The sequence below is a fragment of the Rhinatrema bivittatum genome, chromosome 1 (genome assembly GCF_901001135.1).
Source record: "Rhinatrema bivittatum chromosome 1, aRhiBiv1.1, whole genome shotgun sequence".
Taxonomy (NCBI): Eukaryota; Metazoa; Chordata; class Amphibia; order Gymnophiona; family Rhinatrematidae; genus Rhinatrema; species Rhinatrema bivittatum.
Genome location: NC_042615.1, coordinates 527,471,082 through 527,491,677, shown reverse-complemented (window position 1 = coordinate 527,491,677; position 20,596 = coordinate 527,471,082). Strand labels below are relative to the sequence as shown.

At 41.8% G+C, this 20,596-nt stretch overlaps 1 protein-coding gene across 5 annotated transcripts in view; it reads left to right on the top strand.

Annotated features, from left to right (window-relative positions):
• The window catches only part of LOC115097476 (histone-arginine methyltransferase CARM1-like), a 296,952-nt gene that overhangs the window by 79,746 nt on the left and 196,610 nt on the right, over positions 1-20,596 (top strand). For 4 of the 5 annotated variants that reach the window (XM_029613378.1, XM_029613361.1, XM_029613370.1 and 1 more), the window contains exon 2: positions 18,356-18,481. The exons of the other annotated variant lie outside the window; for it this stretch is intronic. In XM_029613378.1, coding sequence (XP_029469238.1) covers positions 18,356-18,481 — 126 coding nt within the window. The remainder of the gene's footprint in view (positions 1-18,355; positions 18,482-20,596) is intronic. 5 annotated transcript variants of the gene reach the window in all.

The following is a 20,596-nucleotide window of genomic DNA, read 5'->3' as shown; positions in this document are numbered from 1 at the left end:
TAAGTTGCATTAGGCATTTACCACTCAGTAAACACCTTACATGCAGTAATAACATGTTGTATTTGAAATATAACATGCCTTATCTCCCCCCTGCCAGTTTTGTAATGAGCTGATTAGCATGAAGGTAATCTAATGCAAATAAAATAGCACAGCACTAACAAGTGTCTATGAGCACGAGCCTGTCATATAAAGTGTCCTATTGGCCCAAACAGTCCCCCCCCACCCCCAAGTGTAGGGAAAACCCTGGAAATCTGAAGAAACCCTCAGTCTCATTCCCCTTCCATCTAGGCAGGGCATGGGCGTTCCTGGCTTTCAACTTCAAAGTAGCGCAGAAATACTTACGCACACAGCCACGTGCTGGGGTCCCCTGCCATGAAACGTTATTTCTGCTGTGGATGGCATGTAAGTAACAAAATAAAGATAAATAGATATATTGGCGGTGTTTTAAGGGTCGGGGCTAGCAGGGGAGAAGGGAGGCTATTAAACTAGAGGGGTTTGGAAGTCCTATCCCTTACCTGAGCGAACTGTGAATGAACTGGGAAAACTGGTAATGATGTTTGCACGCGTGTCTATTAATTCCCCCCCCCCCCCCCCCGCCGCTTACACGGTAGAAGTGGAAATTGCGTGATTTGCGTGCATAGGTGCACGTCCACTTAAAATTGCATGCGCATAGGCAGGCTATTTTATAGCATGCACGCATTTATTTATTTGTAGGGTTTTATATACCGTTATTCGGTAGAGCCATCATAATGGTTTACAAATCTGCAATTATCATCCAACATATGCAATTATCTTACAGTCAAATGGAGTTAACATAGTAGTTGGGAACAGTAGGGTTTTGTGAACAATCAACATATTTTCTTAGTCGTTGAATAACAGAATATTGCGGAGAACATTTTCAAAGAACTTAACGGATCAAGGGAGTGAGCAGGGAGGGGTAGAAAAGGAGGGTACATCAGGAGAGCACGAAGGAGGAGGATTATGCTTGCGAGTTCTGTTGAGTGCTGGGATGTTATACACGTTGTTATAAAACGGCCACATCCCCTGGGTGCAGGCCAATGAACATGTGCACCGAGCCCCTGTTTAAAACTTACCGTCTTACTGAGTAAGGCCTGATGGTCCGGTATGGCCGAGAGCAGTTCCTGGGGCTCCAGACCTGATGCTGCTATTTTTCAAAATGGCGCTGGTCAGCCAGTCTGTGCCCCATCGTGTGATAGGAATAAAGGTATAAAATCTTCCAAATTACACTATTTGGATTCTTGGAGCCTTAGGTGGTGCTCTGGGCCCCCCTGGATCACCAGGGCTTGCTTGGTAAGGGCCGAGTGGGTGGAGAGGGTTGTGTGAGGTTCAGAGCAGAAAGGGAGGGGTTTGGGAGAAAGGGGAGGGGCCTGTGGCCAGGACTGGCACCTATGACATCCTTTTGGTTCTTAGACTTGGGCTGCCTCAAGGAGCGTCCTGGAGAGGGAATGAGAGGTTTTGGTGATACTGGGGGTGATCCTTCAGGCCTTAGGGACATCATTGCATGCAGCGGAACTGGGGCAACTTTGCTGTGATATACCGATTACCATAGCAATGAGAATCCTATGGGATTTTTCTCGGGAAAAATACTGCGGGCTTAGTGAATAACTTCCTTCGATGGTAAGCCCCAATGGGAACAGGAAAATATCTACTGCACCTGAATGAAACTCGCCTTGAGCTACCAATATGTGGACAAAATCCAAATAAATAAATAAAGCCAAGACTGGATTAGACTGACCAACAGAAATTGAGTCACCTGGTAACTATAATCATAAACATTCTCTCTGTTCAAGCACTTTAAATAGACTTAAGAAAATCGGTGGTAATAGATGAGATGATTTTGCAGAAAGAAAAAATGTTACAAAATGAAATGCTTTATTTACGTTAATGTGGGCGTATATTTATCTGTGTTGTCAAACATTTATAAAAGGATGTTTTGCAAGTTCCTTTACACACTTCATAATTTGCCTAAAACACAAAGTCAATATGAAAACAAAACAGCAATTTAAATATTTACTTTAAAAGTTTGGATTACAGATTTAAAGAGAACAGATCAGAGGTGACTCCTATGTCACTGATGGATTTCTCTAGCAGGGAACTGAATGGAGTAACTGAACCAGTAGGTAGGTCTAGTATCTGGTCTACGTATTTTCAGCCACTGTGATTTGTAAGAGTAGGTGTTTCAGGGAGAATGTAAACCCCAGACTGATGGAAAATATATTTCACATCAGAAATGTGAATTCCCTGGAAAATGTTGAATTGCCAAGTTTTCCCTCATTTGCATAAAATGTTCCTAGAGAATGTTACTATGCAAATCTTCCTGATGCCATAAATAGATTTGTGATTTTATTTGGCATGTTAGTTGATGTTAAATTTAGTAATAAATAAATAAATACAAATAAAACATCCTACCATATTATTTTCCCATGCTGTATCTCAGAGTTTTAAGTAGCCAAGTAATTGAACTTGATGGGATCTAGATAAAGGTGTTGACTTGGTAATTGTTCTTTTAACCATACAGCTGTATTTATTATTGACTGGACCATGACATTTTATTTTTTAGGCTGCTTGCCCACAGTATCGAAGGCAAAATATATAAATGGTTTTCTTCTTTTCTGAAAGGGAGATGATAGAGGCTATCTTGAGGCCATGAGCTCTCGGAGCCCTGATATTTAGGGGCCGATGCAATGCTCAGCCAAGCGCACTGTTAACCTGCAGTCGGACTCAGGTACAATAGGCGCTAATCAATCCCCTAATGCAATAAGGGGTTTAGCACACATTCAACGCGATTAAACGCGGAGTGAGTCTAATAGCGCTCATCACATGCAGATGCATGCGAATGAGGCTATTAGGCATTCACTCCCAATACAAAAAAAAAAAAAAGTGCGTCTCGGACGCACATTTAACTGTCATCTATTAAAGCCTGCCTGGAGCAGGCATTAATAGCTGTGCACATCAAAATAAAGTACAGAAAAGCAGAAAAAACTGCTTTTCTGTACGGCCTCCTACTTAATATCATTGTGATATTAAGAAGGAGGAAAAATAAAAGAAAGAAAAGTAAAAAAAAAAAAAAATTGACAGTCAGAACCATCATGAAAACTGACGCCTAGTTTATCGGCGTCGGTTTTCCTTACCAGTGGACAGCCACGAAAACCGACTCTGATAAACCTGGCATCAATTTTCGAGACTGCCATCCGCCGGTAAGGAAAACCGACGCCGATAAACTCAGCGCTGGTTTTCCTTACTGCCGTACGCCGGTCACGAAAACCAAGGCCAGGTTTATCGACGTCGGTTTTCCTTACCGACGGACAGCCACGAAAACCGCCGATAAACCCCGCGTCGGTTTTCGTGACCGGCGTACGGCAGTCACAAAAACCGTTTGGGTTCGCGTTAGCACAAGCGACCCTAGCACCTCCTTGCTAACGCAACCCCCTCATTTAAATATTGCATGGCACTCCCCCTTGGGGGCGCATTAAGGGCCGGATTTTAAAAGGGTTACACACATAAGGTACGCGCGTAACCCTTTTAAAAAAACCCCTGCGCGCGCCGAGCCTATATTGCATAGGCTTCCGGCGCACGCAAGTCCCGGGGCTTTCTTGAGGTGGGCGTGTCGGAAGGCGTGACGTGGACGGCGCGTCATCAGGGGGCGTGTCGGGGGCGTGACACGGTCGGCGCATCATCCGGGGGCAGTGCCGCGGGCGTGGTTTCAGCCCAGGGGCATTCCGGAGGCGTGGCCGTGGCCTCTGGACTAGCCACCGGACCGGATCACGGCACGCGGCAGCCGGCCTGGCGCGTGCAAAGTTACGCCTGCTTCAAGCAGGCGTAACTTCTGTGACAGAGGTAGGCGGGGTTTAGATAGGGCCGGGGGGGGGGGGGGGGTGGGTTAGGTAGGGGAAGGAGGGGAACGTCGGGGGAGGCGGAAGGAAAGTTTCCTCCGAGGCCGCTTCGAAATTTCCAATTTCGGAGCGGCCTCGGAGGGAACGGGCAGCGCGCGCAGGGCTCGGCTTGCGCAAGTTGCATAAATGTGCACCCCCTTAAGCGCGCCGACCCCGGATTTTATAAGATACGCGTGGCTAAGCGCGTATCTTATAAAATCCGGCGTACTTTTGTTCGTTCGTGCATAGAATTATAAAATCTACCCCTAAGAGAGTGGGCGCTGACTTTTCAGCGCCCGCTTTCTACGTGACTTTATTGCATTGGCCCCTTAGTCTCTAGTTCCACAGGGGTCTATTTTATCCCCTGTTTTGTTCTTCTTATATATGCAGCCTTTGACTCAGATTATCAGTGAATTAGACTTAGGATATAAAATGTCCACAGACTATATCCAGATTTACTGTGATTTGGTACTGCTGGTCAGAAAAATGTGGAGAAACAGAATACATGTTTTCAGGAAGTTGAGAACTTTCTAGCAAATAAGCGAAAATTAAACAAAGACAGAAATGTTGTAGCTATGAAGATCACTATTGAGGTCTCCTTCTCCTTCAGTGCGTATGCATGACAAAATTATAAACCCAATTAAGAAAACAAAAATCTTATTTGGCTATACATCTAACTATTCAAGCCCATATTAGTAAAGTGGTGAGAACTTCTTTCTTCCACCTGTGGAAAACCTGGAATTTACACCTAATTTTAGACTAAAAGGATTTAGTTACAGTAGTCCATGCACTTTTTATCTCATGCCTATAATTCCCTCTACATAACCTTTCTAAAAACCTGCTAAAAAAGCTTCAAGGAGTGAAAAAGACTGCAGCTCGCTTGTTCTCAGGAGCTCAAATCTATGATCAGATTTTGCCTGTCCTTAAAGAATTTAATTTAAGATCATTTTTATGGTCTATGGATTGTTAAATAGATTAGCCCCACAATATCTGAGCTCTCATACAGCAATATGTACCTGGAATGGCCTTGCGTTTGTCCCAATTTGCACTTCATGATGTCTCAACTAAAATCAACTTGCTGCAGACTAATAGCAGGACTTGTTCCTGAGTAGGTCCTTCCTGCTAAAATTTCATTCCTCAAAGTCTTAAGCTGATGTAGCTACTTGTGGAAAGCTATATAAGGTATGGCTGTTTGATACTGCCTTTGAACAATTATTTCAGCTTATAGGTTGCTGCACAAGTTGGAGGGTAGGACTGAATAAAATTACATCCCTACAATTGAATTTTCAAAGAAGTAGGCAGGTGAATTTTCAAAAAGATTTATGCATGCAAATGTAACTGCTAACACAGCAATTTTCAAAATGCCATTTCCACATGTAAAGTGCAGTTATGCGAGCAAATCCTATGGACAATTCAATTGCATATATTGTAGCAATTGTGAAAAACCCACTTACTTGAGTAAAGTACATTTACTCGAGTAAAACCCAGTTTTGCACATGTAAATGCTTTTAAAAATCAGGCCCTTGGGGCAAATTTTAAATCCCTGGCACACGGAAATCCCGGAAGATACGTGTGTGGCCAGGCCACATGCGTGCAGAACAGCACTTGCAAAACGGCCTGGCCACGCACGTATCTCCCAGAACGTGTGGTAGTGCTGAGCATTTAAAAAGGGCCGGGCCAGGGGAGGGCTGAGGGTGGGGGCAGGGCGGGGCAGGGGCCAGTGGGACAACACCATTTTGTGCTGTCCTGGTGAAGTGAGCAGAATTGGGGTGGAGAGGGGTAAAGGGAGGAACGTCAGTTACAGGTATAGGGAACCGGGCAAAGCCTGGTAGCATTGCCGTGCGCAAGTCGGAACCCGCATGCCATGTGCGTGCCGATATAAAAATTGGGCATGCATGTGCACACGGGTAGCTGATTTCATAACGTATGCGGCAATGCGCGCATGTTATAGAATCGTCATGTCCCTTTTAAAATTTACTTTTCAGTGTGTAAATGTAACATAATATTGTAGCAATTTTCAAAATCCCACTTACTCAAGTAAAGTGCATTTTTAACGTGTAAAACCCAGTTTTAGGCTTTTTAAAATCAGACCTCTAATGTTTTAATGTTTATTTTTATCTGCTCTGATCATGTAATGATTTATTATATTGGTGCTATTCCTTGAGCAGTTGTTGGGTTCTGATGAACCCTTGTGCTTTCAATATTTTTACTATGATTTTTAAAAAAATGTTAGGGGTAGATTTTAATAAAGTACACCCTTTGAAAATCTGCCCCTCAGAGTATATGAGGTAAATTACTGGATTATAATATTGATTGTCGCGTACATCGCTTTGTAGCTCTCTGGGGAAAAACAGGTTACAGATGTAAATAAATAAAACAAATATTGGGAGGGGTAAAGTCAATAAAGAAATTTAGGGGTAATATTCAGAAGGATATTTTGCATATAAAACCTGGGTTTATGTGCATAAATGGCCTTTTAAAAATTGCCCAGAGGATTGTGTGCATAAAAGTATGCACAGAAGCAGTTTCATGTATACTTTTACACTCATTACAAAGAGACATTCCTGGGGAGGAGTAGGAGTGGGGACAGAACATATGTGCATACTTTCAATATTTGAACATATGCAAGTAATTATACGCCTGCTCCCGAGCAGATGTAGTTTTGTGTGTGCACATCGGTGTCAGTTTCGAGTATACCTGCAAATTCCGGCTAAAATTTGTGGGCATTAAGTATTTATTTATTTATTTATTTATTTATTTATTTAAAAGTTTTTATATACCGCACAATGGATAGTGTATATCCGTCTAGGCGGTTTACAAGTGGTCAAAGCACATACATAATTTAAAAACAAAAACACAAGCAATTTTAAAACAGAATGTTAAATACAGTGCATGGAATTATAAAAATTATTACAGATGAAAAGCTTGAGTAAATAAATGAGTTTTCAGTAATTTTTTTAATTCTCTACGGTTAGAAGTCAAACGGATACAGTCTGGTAAAGCATTCCATATTGTCGGACCTGCAACTGAAAAGACACGTTTATGAGTCAATGATAGGCTAACGGATTTCACAGTAGGAATTTCTAGTAAACATTTGTCAAAGGAACGTAATTGTCTGGAAAGTACCTGCAGATGTTTGCCTCTGAGAGCAGTTTGAAAATTGTCCTCCCTGTGCATTTTAAATTTATACTGGAAGAAATTCAAAGCTTGAAATTGCCACTTTTGCCCAATATTGCATTGGCAATCTTTTTACTAATCATTGTTACTAATGAATTTTATGAAACAATGATTTTTTAGAAATGAGACATTTTCCATGGAAAATAAGCATAGGAAAATGTTCTACCCTGCATCTCAATGCTTCTTATGAAGAGTAGAGGAGAGAAAATGCTCAACCAGAGAGATCATTTGGATTAAGGCTTCCCAAACCTGTCCTGGCTACCCTGCAGCCAGTCAGATGTTCAAGTTTTTAAAAGTGAATATCCATGAGACAAGTTTGCATATACTCATTCTCTGACATACATACATTTATCTCATGTATTCATTGTAGATATCTTGAAAACCTGACTAGCTGTGGGGGTCACCAGGACAGGTTTGGAAAACCCTAATTTAGATGCACCAAGCTGAAGGGAATTTTAAAAGTCTAGCATAATCACAAAGAATTGTTACTAATGGAGATGTGATAGTAAAAGTGCCCAGAACAGAAGGCAGGTACCCACCCACACCATCAATCATCAGATGCAAAAGATGAAGGTGTGTTACAGAACTAATCTTATCCAAAAATCCCAAGGTTCTTTAAAAATGTTTATTTTATATCAGAAAAATAAAAAATTGCTTATCTCAATAGCCAAATAGCAAATGCTGATGGTCTCCGACTTGGACCATGTTTCACTATGCTGTGTCGGGCGGGACCTAAAACAAGGCTTAGACAAATTTACTGAATGGATGTAAGCATTAGTACAGAAAAAATCTTTGAGAAAACTCTTGCTAGCGATTTTAATGTCAGTGATACCCGATTGTCAGCTTGGGTTACAGTAAAACCAGAGATAAAGTAGGGTCTGCAAACAGGGTTTTCTCCTCAGCCCAGATCAACTGAACAGGCTGATCCAGTCCTGATTTTGTTCCATTGCATGCATGGACTTTTTGCTCTAATTTTCCCATTGATTTCACTAAAGAAATTAGAACTACAAGGGGGAAAAAGCAGGACCAGATTAGACTATTTAGCTGACATGGGATGAAGTGGAATCCTTTCTATAAAACTGAAGCAGGGAAGGGAAAACATGCAGATTGGATGGGTCCTGTGGCATTTGTCTGCCATTATAGACTGTCTATGAGTCTGATGCACTAACACATGGTAATGTTTTCAGGTTAGTGGCCACTTTGCATGCAGTTGTGCTACAGATGCTAACAAGTTCACAGCTCACTAGTGTTGTAGCAAACTTTCAGGAGATATATTTTTCACGCATTGCTGTGAACAGGAACTTTGCCATAGCCAAGAATGTGCAATGTGTGGCCCATGTGAGCACCTCCGCCCACTCAAGTGTCATCCAAACGTCCTGGAAACCTTCACTCTGAGCCCCTTGTGGGCCCTAAACGTAAGATCCAAACCTCATTAAGAAGCCCAGTTTCCTTGTCCCCCCCCCCCCCCCCCCCCAAATCCATTTAAATCTCCCTTCATTAGGAGTTGAACCCTCACACTTTCAAAAACATACCTTGTCGAAGGGGTGATCCTCCAGGGACAGGAGCAGTCCCTGCTCACTTCTGGCCCACCAGCACCCGATTTCAAAACGAGGCAACTGATTAATGGAGCTCCTTAGACAAGGGGAAAGCTCCTGAGGTCAAGCGGCGTCATTTTGAAACCAGTTTTGTGGGCCAGGAGCAAGTGGAGATTGTTCTTGCCCCCAGAAGACCATCCCTTTGATGCGGTAAGCTTTTGGGGACAGATGGTGTGTGTGGGGGAGGGGTTAAACGCTAATGTAGATGGATTTTTGGTGATATGGAGGTTGGAAGAGAGTGAAGCTTCTTAAAAGAGTTTGGATTTTTACATTTAGGGCTCACATGATATAAAAAAAATCATTCCATACACACACTTTATCTGAAATTTCAGATATAAAATGCTCACTTTGCTGGCCTTAAAGTTGCAAGGTGTCCAACTGGCCAAAACCTCCTACTGCTGCATCCAAAATGGTGCTTAGCACCATCCTTTCTGCTGCAGTGAAGGGGACCTGGCTGGTAAGCCCCTCAGCTCTCATCCTAACCTGTTTCTGGCTTGACGAGATATCAGAGGTCCCACCACTTGTGGCTCAAGCCTTTCACACTGTGGTTGTTGTAAAAGACTCCACTGAGCCTGTGGCAGATTTTCAGTCACGGTCTCTCCTTCCTGTATGAGCCCACTCTCTTGGATTGGGGGCCATATAAGGAGATGCTGGACCTTCATGACTTCTCACACTCGAAAGTCCATCTCTCTTGGTAAGAAGTCAGGCTTCCTTACTAGTGCTCTACTCCATCTGGACATGGTACAAATGGGAATACAGGCAATAGGAACTAGCCCTTTATACTCTCTAAGTTGCATAAATTGCATATATTTGCACATTACGGGGCAAGATATACAAAAGTAAATCATACATACGTACCTAATTAAAATAGATAGCAAATATACAAGTGTTTGTTATTGCTAGGTTATATAGTAGTAACATTTGTGCTTATATCCTCTTTAAAGCTGCGGTTATATGTATATTATTTACACTTCTGATAATATTTATTTATTTAAAAGTGTTTATATACCACTTTTACAAATATCATTTAATCAAAATTATATTTTGATTAAATGATATTTGTAAAAGTGGTATATAAACTCCGGACCCACTTACAAGCCTGGACCTGTTCCAGCCAGCAGGCCCCTTCCCTGCTTTCAGCCCAGCGATTCAGACCACATGGATTTCCCCTCCCTGAGCTCCTACCTCTGATCAACCCGGTAAGAGCCTCTCTGAAGCTGATGTCAGTGCCTGGGAGGGGGACAGGAAATAGAAAAAAAAACAACAACAAAGGTAGGGAAGCCTTTTAAAGCAGGGCTACTCCCCGCGGGACTTTTCCTTTCTGCTCCGGACCCACTTACAAGCCCGGACCTGTTCCAGCTGGCAGGCCCCTTCCCTGCCTCCAGCCCAGCGATTCAGACCTCGTGGATTCCCTGAGCTCCTACCTCTGATCAACCCGGTAAGAGCCGCTCTGACGCTGACGTCAGCGCCTGGGAGGGGGACAGGAAATAGAAAAAAAAAACCAACAAAGCTAGGGAAGCCCTTAAATCAGGGCTACTCCCCGCGGTGCTGTGCGCTGGGCGTCACGCGCCAAAGGTGCGCGACAAAGGGGCCTGCCCCTTTGTGCGCCCCGTAGTGCTTTCCAGAAAATTGCACAGTCAAAAAAAATCAACTACCAACACAGACCTACGATTTTTTCTCTATCCCCCGACGGAAAAAAAAAGGGGCGGGGGTATTCTCCTAGCAGCCAAAAAAGATCTGAGATTCGCACAATATCCAGTCAACTCACCTGCTAAACTAGAAACAGGCCTTTTCAAATCAGAACATCTTCAAATCCTTCTTGTCTATGCCCCTCCAGGTCGTCTAGATTCTGATGCCTCACCCATTCTTGAAATAACAGCGTCACACCTAAATCTGGACTCCCCAGCTATAATCCTAGGAGATTTTAACCTACATGTCGACAACACCATACTCTCAACCAACTGCAAAGCATTCCTAACCACCATGACAGCCATGGGATTCAAGCAGATAATCAACAAACCAACCCACAAAGTGGGTCATACCCTGGATCTCATCTTTGTGAACTCAGGTATCTCACACTCAGCACACCCGGCGTGCAAACAAGTCCCCTGGTCAGACTACGCATTAATCTCTACCACCATCTCGCTGGCACAAATGAGCAACAAACACTTCCCTCAACCATCATTTCTTTACAGGAAATCTTGCTCCTCCGATGACCTCAGCAAACACCTAACCTTAGAACTCCCACTCATTGACGTCTCCACTCCTAACTCAGCCCTCCACTCCTGGTCCAACACAACAGAAATGGTAGCAAACAAACTTTGTCCACTAGCAAAAAAAAAACTAAAACACAACGCGGCCAAAAGACAAACATGGTTCAATAATGAACTTCGATAACTCAAACATTATCTATGACAGAAAGTAAATGGCGTAAAGCACCATCTTCGACCACCCTCTCTGCTTACAAACTTGCCCTCCACGTATACAAGAGCTCTACATTAAAAAGAAAAAGAGACTTCTATGCTCATAAGATCCATGACCTCATCTTCGACTCTAAAGCCCTTTTTGCTTACGTATCCAATTTAACACAAATCAATGTTCCCGACATTCCACTTAACCAAGCTCAAGCAAAAGCAGATGAGTTGGCCCTCTTCTTCAGCAATAAAGTCACTAACCTTCTAACACAGCTGATGCCTAATACCTTTTCGCCTTCCAGTACATATCTCCACCCCAACAAAGACATATCTCTCCAATTCTTCAAACCCATCACAACTTCAGAAATCCAAACAGTTTTGAAGAAAATGAAACCTTCTTCACATTCCTTTGACCAAATTCCGACCAACCTGCTTCTGCTAATCCCTGATACCATCTCTAAAGCTCTGGCGGACATTATCAATTGTTCTTTATCCCAGGGAATCTATCCAGACAACCTTAAAATAGCCTCCATCAAACCTCTCCTAAAGAAACCAAACTTGGACCCTAAAGATCCCAACAGCTTCCATCTGATCTCCAACCTCCCATTCATAGCCAAGGTCATGGAAAAATTAGTTAACACACAATTATCGGCCTACATCGAAGATCACAATATCCTGTTCCCTACTCAATATGGCTTCCAAAAAGCATTAAGTACCGAATCCTACTCATTTCCCTGACAGACTTCCTCATCATGGGCCTCGATAAAGGTCATGCCTACTTATTGATCCTCCTGGACCTCTCGGCAGCATTTGATACTGTTAACCACTCCATCCTCCTAAATCAACTGGCGAACATCGGCATTACAGGTACTGCACTGGCCTGGTTCAAAACATTCCTTGGGAACAGAGGCTACAAGGTCAAAATACACAATAAAGAATCTCACTGTTATCCTTCCTCACTAGGAGTTCCTCAAGGCTCCTCCCTCTCTCCCACGCTCTTCAACATTTACCTTCTCCCACTTTGCCAGTTGTTAACCAAACTGAACCTAAAACACTTCTTATACACCGACGATGTCCAGATCGTGATCCCCCTTAAAGAATCCATCACAAAAACTCTAGAATTTTGGGAAAATTGCCTTCTAGAAATCAACTGCCTCCTCATCAGTCTAAACTTAATACTAAATTCTTCAAAAAGCGAACTCCTTCTCATATCCCTGGAAGACAGTAACATCACTACGAATCCACCAGCCAACCTGCAAATTTCACAAGTAAGAGACTTAGGAGCTATCATTGATAATCGGCTAAATCTAAAATCATTTATTAACCAAACAACTAAGGACTGCTTTCATAAACTACATGTCCTAAAAAGAATAAAGTCACTCTTCCACTTTCATGACTACAGAACAGTTCTGCAAGCAATAATCTTCTCTAAGATAGATTACTGTAACTCTATCTTATTAGGTCTCCCCTTGTCTCACACCAAACCTCTTCAGATGGTTCAAAACACGGCAGCCAGAATATTGACAAACACAAGGAGAAGAGACCACATATCTCCAATCCTCAAAGACCTACATTGGTTGCCAATTCACTACAGAATCATATATAAGTCCATTACTACCTTCTACAAAGCTATTCATCACCATGCTCCGCTTAACCTACAAATCCCATTCAAAAAACATACCTCCGCCAGACCTCACAGAGAGTCTTATAGAGAATCATTACATGTACCACACTCCAAAACCTCTCAACATAAAACCTTTAGAGACCGGGCCTTCTCCACAGCAGGACCACCTCTATGGAACTTCATCCCTCCGGATCTGCGACAGGAACCCTGCCTTCTAACATTCAGGAAAAGGCTCAAACGTAGTTATTTAAAAAAGCCTTTCCGGACCCCAACTGAACCTTAACGCACCCTCAATTTACTCTCAGACATTACCATAACATTGTAAACAATAACATTGTAAATACCATAACATTGTAAATAATTGCTCTTTCTGCTAAATTCCTATCGCCTTTTTATTTCTGCTCCCAGTTGTGTACATCCCTGTTTTATTGTAACTGCAACGTTTCTCTTCGCACCTGTTAAAGTTTTATTGTATCTTCATTTTACACCCCCCTTGTTAAATGTAAACCAGCATGATGTGATACCTATCGCGAATGCCGGTATAGAAAAACACTAAATAAATAAATAAAAATAAATAAAATGGTTTACAATATAAAACATACATAATAAAATATGAAATTAAAAGTAAAGTATTATGTAAAAATATCAACGAAATAAAAGAATAAAATAACAATCCTTACAAAACTAACAGCATAATTAGGTCAACACAAGAGTTAACAGCATGATCCATCTGCTCACAGACTTAAGTATCTGATCCAGTATTTCTTACTATAGTTTCCAATATGAGTTAGACCTGGACTATACCTACCAGTCGCTGATGCCATGGAGCCTGTTGCTATTCCACCTCTACAAGGTATATCTTGGATGTTAGGATAGCATGGAATATATGGATAAATACATCATCATCAGAGGTTGGATGATTAATATTTCAGGCTTGGCCTTATTCCCTGTGAAACCAGTATTTCTCTCCATCTGAAAATGGACCATATTTTTGGCTGTATGTATCTCATAGTCATTTATATGTGCCCTGTGTCTTAGAATTTATATAGACCAGGATTTCTAAAGGGACTCTGTCATTTCTTCTACCCTACCAACCCTTTGACCTGTTAATTCAGTATGATATCTAATGACAATTAAACTTCAGACCCAGCTCCAGCTGATAGACCAGCTCTGATGATTGCCTGAATTCAGTTTGGTATTATAGTCCATATTGTTTATTTGTGGTGGAGGTGAGTGAGGGGCCAAGTCATTTAAACAACAATGCCCCAAAATGCACCAGAACAAGGACATTCTATAAATTATCATGGTACCCCTTTTCAGGAGGAACCAAGCTAGACAATCCAGCCAGTGGGAATATCTCTTTCTAGTGATTGCTAATTAAAAAGGGATAACTCTGGTACAATGGAAAGCACACAGCTTTGGGTAGTAACACATCCCTACACCCCTAGTAACTCCCCATGCACACTCGAAGCAGCCCCTACTCCAACTACCTTTACCTCTATATCCCTCCTAGTGAACCACCATGAACACTGTAAGCAGCCCCCACCCTTACAACCCACAATCTACTTACCCCACATGGGTATGATGCTCTGCGTTTGAATTCTCTTTGCAGGCCTTTCTAGGTCTGCTTCATAGTTTTCAAGTTGCTCCTCACTCCTGGGATGGAGAACAGCTCCCTCTCATGAGCCATCACCAGGGATTCCAGTCATGAGATGTCCCTGGTGGTGAGGTTGGGCTGACACACTGGTGGTGGCATTGTGGAATGAGGCCATCCTGGAAGAACAAGACGTTGTGATTTGTGGAAGCATGCACATGTATGATTGACATGCAAATTTGTGTATGAATGAAAAACCACATGTAAATGTATGCAGAACATTCAGGTGTAACACATATGCTAAAATTACCCATATTTCATATCATTCACGCACTTGTGCCCGATATAAAATTCGTGTGCATGAGCCCATATATGCACTTTTATGGGATCATGTGCAATTCTTTTAAAGTTATCTTCTTAGTTTGTTACAGTCCCAAAAGCTTGCTTAAAATATCAGGGCTTTAATTTATTTCCAGAATTAATTTAAAGATGTTTTAGAACTCAGAGCGACTATCAAAGCATTCCAAAGCTGCAAGCCTATTACACCAAATGTCCTGGCACATGTTTCTGCTTGTTGAATCTAGAAGATTGTGACTTGCTGATCTCAGGGCCCTAGTTGATTTGTAAAATTTCAAATATGCATTTAAGGCCTGATTTTAAGAAGTATTTACATGCTTAAAACTGAGTTTTACATGTTCAAGTGCACTTTACCCATGTAAGTAGCTTTTGAAAATTGCTACAATATACGCCATTGAATTGTCCATAGGATATTCACATGTAAATTGTAAATTAGTTCTACTCTGGTTTGATTTCAGTTCTGTTCGTTGCATTGAGTTCCATGTAAACCGATGTGATGTTCCCAATGAATGTCGGTCTATAAAAACTTTAAATAAAATAAATGTAAGTGTACTTTACATGTACAAATGGCTTTTTAAAATTGCTACAATAGTATGTTACATTTACATATGTAATTCCTTTAAAAATGACTATGGTAGATTGGATCAGAGTTAATTCTTAAATGTAATCATCATTGAATCAGCAATGGAGTGATGTTAGCACAGGAGTAATATGATTGTAGGGCCCATTAGAACTTGCATAGCTGTATTCTGTGCTACATGTTACAGATATAGGCAGCCCGATCAAAACTGAATTGCAAAGGTCAAGGTCTGATGTAGGTGCAGCCTGAAATTTCAGTCTGTATTGGAGCCTTACTTTTTTTCATACTTGTTATTTTCAATCAGTCTATTCTCCCAGAGTAGAGAATAGCTTCAAGGTCCATACATTATGAAACATATTTACCCTACAAAAAAACACAGCATTCTTGGTGAGAGAGATAACGGTGGTAGGGCTGCTTGGCGATAGTGATCATAATATTATCAAATTTGAATTAATGACTGGAAGGGGGGACAGTAAGAAAATCCACGGCTCTCGTGCTAAACTTTCAAAAGGGAAACTTTGATAAAATGAGAAAAATAGAAAAAAACTGAAAGGAGCAGCTACAAAGGTAAAAAGTGTACAAGAGACGTGGTCATCCTAGAAGCACAGTCCAGATGTATTCCACACATTAAGAAAGGTGGAAGGAAGGCAAAATGATTACCGGCATAGTTAAAAAGTGAGGTGAAAGAGGCTATTTTAGCCAAAAGATCTTCATTCAAAAATTGGAAGAAGGATCCAACAGAAGAAAATAGGATAATGTATAAGCACTGGCAAGTTAAATGTAAGACATTGATAACACAGGCTAAGAGAGAATTTGAAATGAAGCTAGCCATAGAGCCAAAAACTCACAGTAAAAACTTTAAAAATATATATCTGAAGCAGAAAGCCTATGAGGGAGTTAGTTGGAGCGTTAGATGATTGAGGGGTTAAAGGGGCACTTAGAAAAGATAAGGCCATCGCGGAAAGATTAAATGATGTCTTTGCTTTGGTGTTTACTGAAGAGGATGTTGGGGAGATACCTGTTCCGGAGAAGGTTTTCATGGGTAATGATTCAAATGGACAATTCAGATGAACTGAACTAAATCATGGTGAACCTAGAAGATGTGGTAGGCCTGATTGACAAACTGAAGAGTAGTAAATCACCTGGACCAGATGGTATACACCCCGGGATTCTGAAGGAACTCAAAAATGAAATTTCAGACCTATTAGTAAAATGTGTAACTATTATTAGTAAAAATGTGTAACTATCATCCATTGTACCTGAAGACTGGAGGGTGGCTAATGAAACGCCAATATTTAAAAAGGGCTCCATGCGCGATCTAGGAAACTACAGACCAGTTAGCCTGACTTCAGTGCCAGGAAAAATAGTGGAAAGTGTTCTAAAGATCAAAATCACAGAACATATAGAAAGACATGGTATAATGGAACAAATTCAGCATGGCTTTACCCAAGGCAAGTCTTGCTTCACATTTTTTAAGGAGTTAATAAACATGTAGATAAAGGTGAACCGGTAGATGTAGTGTATTTGGATTTTCAGAAGGTGTTTGACAAAGTTCCTCATTAGTGACTTCTAGGAAAAGTAAAAAGTCATGGGATAGGTGGTAATGTCCTTTCGTGGATTACAAACTGGCTAAAAGACAGGAAACAGGATTAAATGGACAATTTTCTCAGTTGAAGGGAGTGGGCAGTGGAGTGCCTCAGGGATCTGTACTGGAACTTGAACTTTTCAATATATTTATAAATGATCTGGAAAGGAATACGATGAATGAGGCAATCAAATTTGCAGATGATACAAAATTATTCAGAGTAGTTAAATGATATGCGGATTGTGATAAATTGCAGGAAGACCTCGTGGGACTGGAAAATTGGGCATCGAAATGGCAGATGAAATTTAATGTGGATAAGTGCAAGGTGATGCATATAAGGAAAAATAACCCATGCTGTAGTTATACAATGTTAGGTTCCATATTAGGTGCTACAACCCAAAAAAGAGATCTAGGCATCATAGTGGATAACACATTAAAATCGTCAGTTCAGTGTGCTGCGGCAGTCAAAAAAGCAAACAGAATGTTGGGAATTATTAGAAAGGGAATGGTGAATAAAACGGAAAATGTCATAATGCCTCTGTATCGCTTCATGGTGAGACCGCACCTTGAATACTGTATACAATTCTGCTTGTCACATTTCAAAAAAGATATAGTTGCAATGGAGAAGGTACAGAGAAGAGCAACCAAAATGATAAAGGGGATGGAACAGCTCCCCTATGAGGAAAGGCTGAAGAGGTTAGGGCTGTTCAGCTTGGAGAAGAGACGGCTGAGGGGGGATATGATAGAAATGTTTAAAATCATGAGAGGTCTAGAACGGTTAAATGTGAATCGGTTATTTACTCTTTCGGATAATAGAAGAACTAGGGGACACTCCATGAAGCTAGCATGTGGCACATTTAAAACTAATCGGAGAAAGTTCTTTTTTACTCAACGCAGAATTAAACTCTGGAATTTGTTGCCAGGGGATGTGGTTAGTGCAGTTAGTGTAGCTGGGTTTAAAAAAGGATTGGATAAGTTCTTGGAGGAGAAGTCCATTACCTGCTATTAATTAAGTTGACTTAGAAAATAGCGATTGCTATTATTAGCAACAGTAACATGGGATAGACTTAGTTTTTGAGTACTTGCCAGGTTCTTATGGCCTGGATTGACAATGTTGGAGACAGGATGCTGGGCTTGATGGACCTTTGGTCTGTCCCAGTATGGCATGTAATTATGTTCTTAACTTCATATTTGTCAATGGCAGCATGACTCAATAAATATAACTTTATCTTATATGTGTACAAGGGCTATCATAAACAGAACTGGAGGATATAAATTTGTATCCAACATATGATCATAGATCCACTTCAGTTATTTTTGTTTGGTTTTAAAGTCTTTCAAATAAAATGGTTTAACTATCAGCTTTTCTTAAATTACCAGATAGCTCTGATTTTGGTTAGTTTTCAAGATTTTACATATGAAAAGTAAACCATCAACTTCCCTTGCAGCCCCATTTCTATCTCTAGAAATTTGAATAAACTTTTAAACATACTTACAAAACTATCTTTTAACAAAGTCTTTATTTTTCTTCCGTAGGTGATGGATTGTGTGTGTTTAAGTGCTTGGTTAATAGAGATACAGAATACTGTCGCGTAGGAAAGCAGTCCGTCTTAATTACATTAGGATTCAATAGTGTGCTGCTCCACTTTAGGTCACACGCTGGTAAGTGCTTGGGTTGCTAGATATTAACTGCATCCCTTTTTCTTTTATTGCATCCAGACAAATATGCATGCTCTTCTGAAGTCTATTCCTTGTGACATCAAGTTAAAATAAGATGTTTCAGTAACAGAATGTGCAGTTGACCAAGTCACTGCCTGCTTGTTGTCTCACCTACTACCCATCAACCAGCATTATGCCATGGGCCCTGCATCAGTCTTACCTTTATTCACAGTATTCTCCTTTTATGGTTTGCTACCTATTTGAACGCATTTCTTTTTTAATTAAACTTTTTTGTAGACATATTAATATAACATTAAAGGTTTTTCTTAAGGAAAATATATTTGCATGTATTGGGGGGATTCAATGATTAAGAAATGAAAAGTTTGCAATCACAGTGGATGGTGCAACATCTAGAAAATGTGTATGAATACCCAATTCCATATCCTCTGCATTTGTGCTTATTAATGTAAATTGTTTGTTCCTTTCTACCTGCTAAGAGGTGAATTTTCAAAATGCTATGCATGCAAAAACTGTATATATGCGTAAGTAGTCTCTACTCACATATTCTGCATTTTATAAAAGTTGGAAATATTTTCATTTTCACGCACGTGAGTAAAAAAGGGGTGGTCTAGGGGCATTCCTGGGTGGGACCAACACTTTTGCACATAAGTTGCAATTTTAAAAGACACAATTGTACATTTGACAACTTGCATATTTTTACACCTGATATTTATCTGGCGTAAGTGATATTTAAAAGTGTTTATTATGTAGCAGTGATTGGTTGGGAGGTCTGGATGAAGTGGGGGCAGATCAGGCTGAAGAATTAGGAGGGTTTCAATGACGAACTGGTGGACTAATTGGTTAAACTGGTTAATTTCATTTGTGCGCACTTTTTTTTTAAATTGGCCAACTTGTGCATGTAAATTCGGACTTATACAAGTAAGTCTTACTTTACTATCGCACGTATACGTGGTTTCAATGCATTGTGTGTATTCGTGCATAAGCCTACATATCCATACATGCAGCGAGTTAGAGATACATCTATATTTTTTCCGTGCCACACCTGTCCCATAGCGTGCCGGCCAGACCCGACGTTCCGGCTTGACGCGATCGGTGTGGGAGACCTGCCAGGGTCCGAGCTCGAAATCAAGGCCGAGACTGCGGCCTACCTCGATCGCATGCGAATGGCTGCCCGACGTCACCCCTGGGACCGCCCACCATGCTGACATCATCGCAGACGCAGCAAGGCCTACATAGCCGGTAGGAAGGCCTCCGCTTCGCCCTTTCCGTGCCGCACCCATCCTGGAGCGTGCCCGACCAGACCCGACATCCTGGCTCGACACGATCAGTGTGGGAGACCCGCCAGAGTCCGAGCCCGAAATCGAGGCCGAGGCTGCGGCCTACCTCGATCGCACATGATTGACTGCCCGACATTGCCCCTGGGACTGCCTACCATGCTGACATCATTGCAGACACAGCAAGGCCTACATAGCCGGTAGGAAGGCCTCCGCTTCGCCCTTTCCGTGCCGCACCCATCCTGGAGCGTGCCCGACCAGACCCGATGTCCCTGCTCTACGTGATCGGCATGGGAGATTCTCTGGGGTCCAAGCTCAAAATCGAGACCAAGGCTGTGGCCTACCTCAATCGCACGCGATTGGCTGCCTGATGTCGCCCCTGGGACCGCCCACCATGCTGACATCATCCCGGACCTACAAAGCTAGTAGGCAGACCTCCGGTGTCTCGTGCCAGGCATTGCAGTAGTCTGAAGGAGCGCGACTAAGGGGCCTGCCCCCCTGGCGCTTCACCCAGTCCCTTTGCCCCCCCTAATCCTCCAAGGTCATTTGTCACCTAAAATATTGGTCCTCATACAGCCCGTCCCCTTCTTTAAGTATCTCTGCCCACTACACCTCCTCCTTCAAGTATCTTTTCTCCCCCCTCTCCCTTGCAATGCTGATCTTTCTATATCCCCCCTATTCAGCATTCACGCCCAATTAGTGCCCCCTTTCAATTATGCGCACCCACCTATTCCCACTCTCAAACACTACATTCCCACTGTTCGCGCCCCACAACCTAAAAACCTCTATGAATACCATAGATTACTACTTCCCATCATGATCA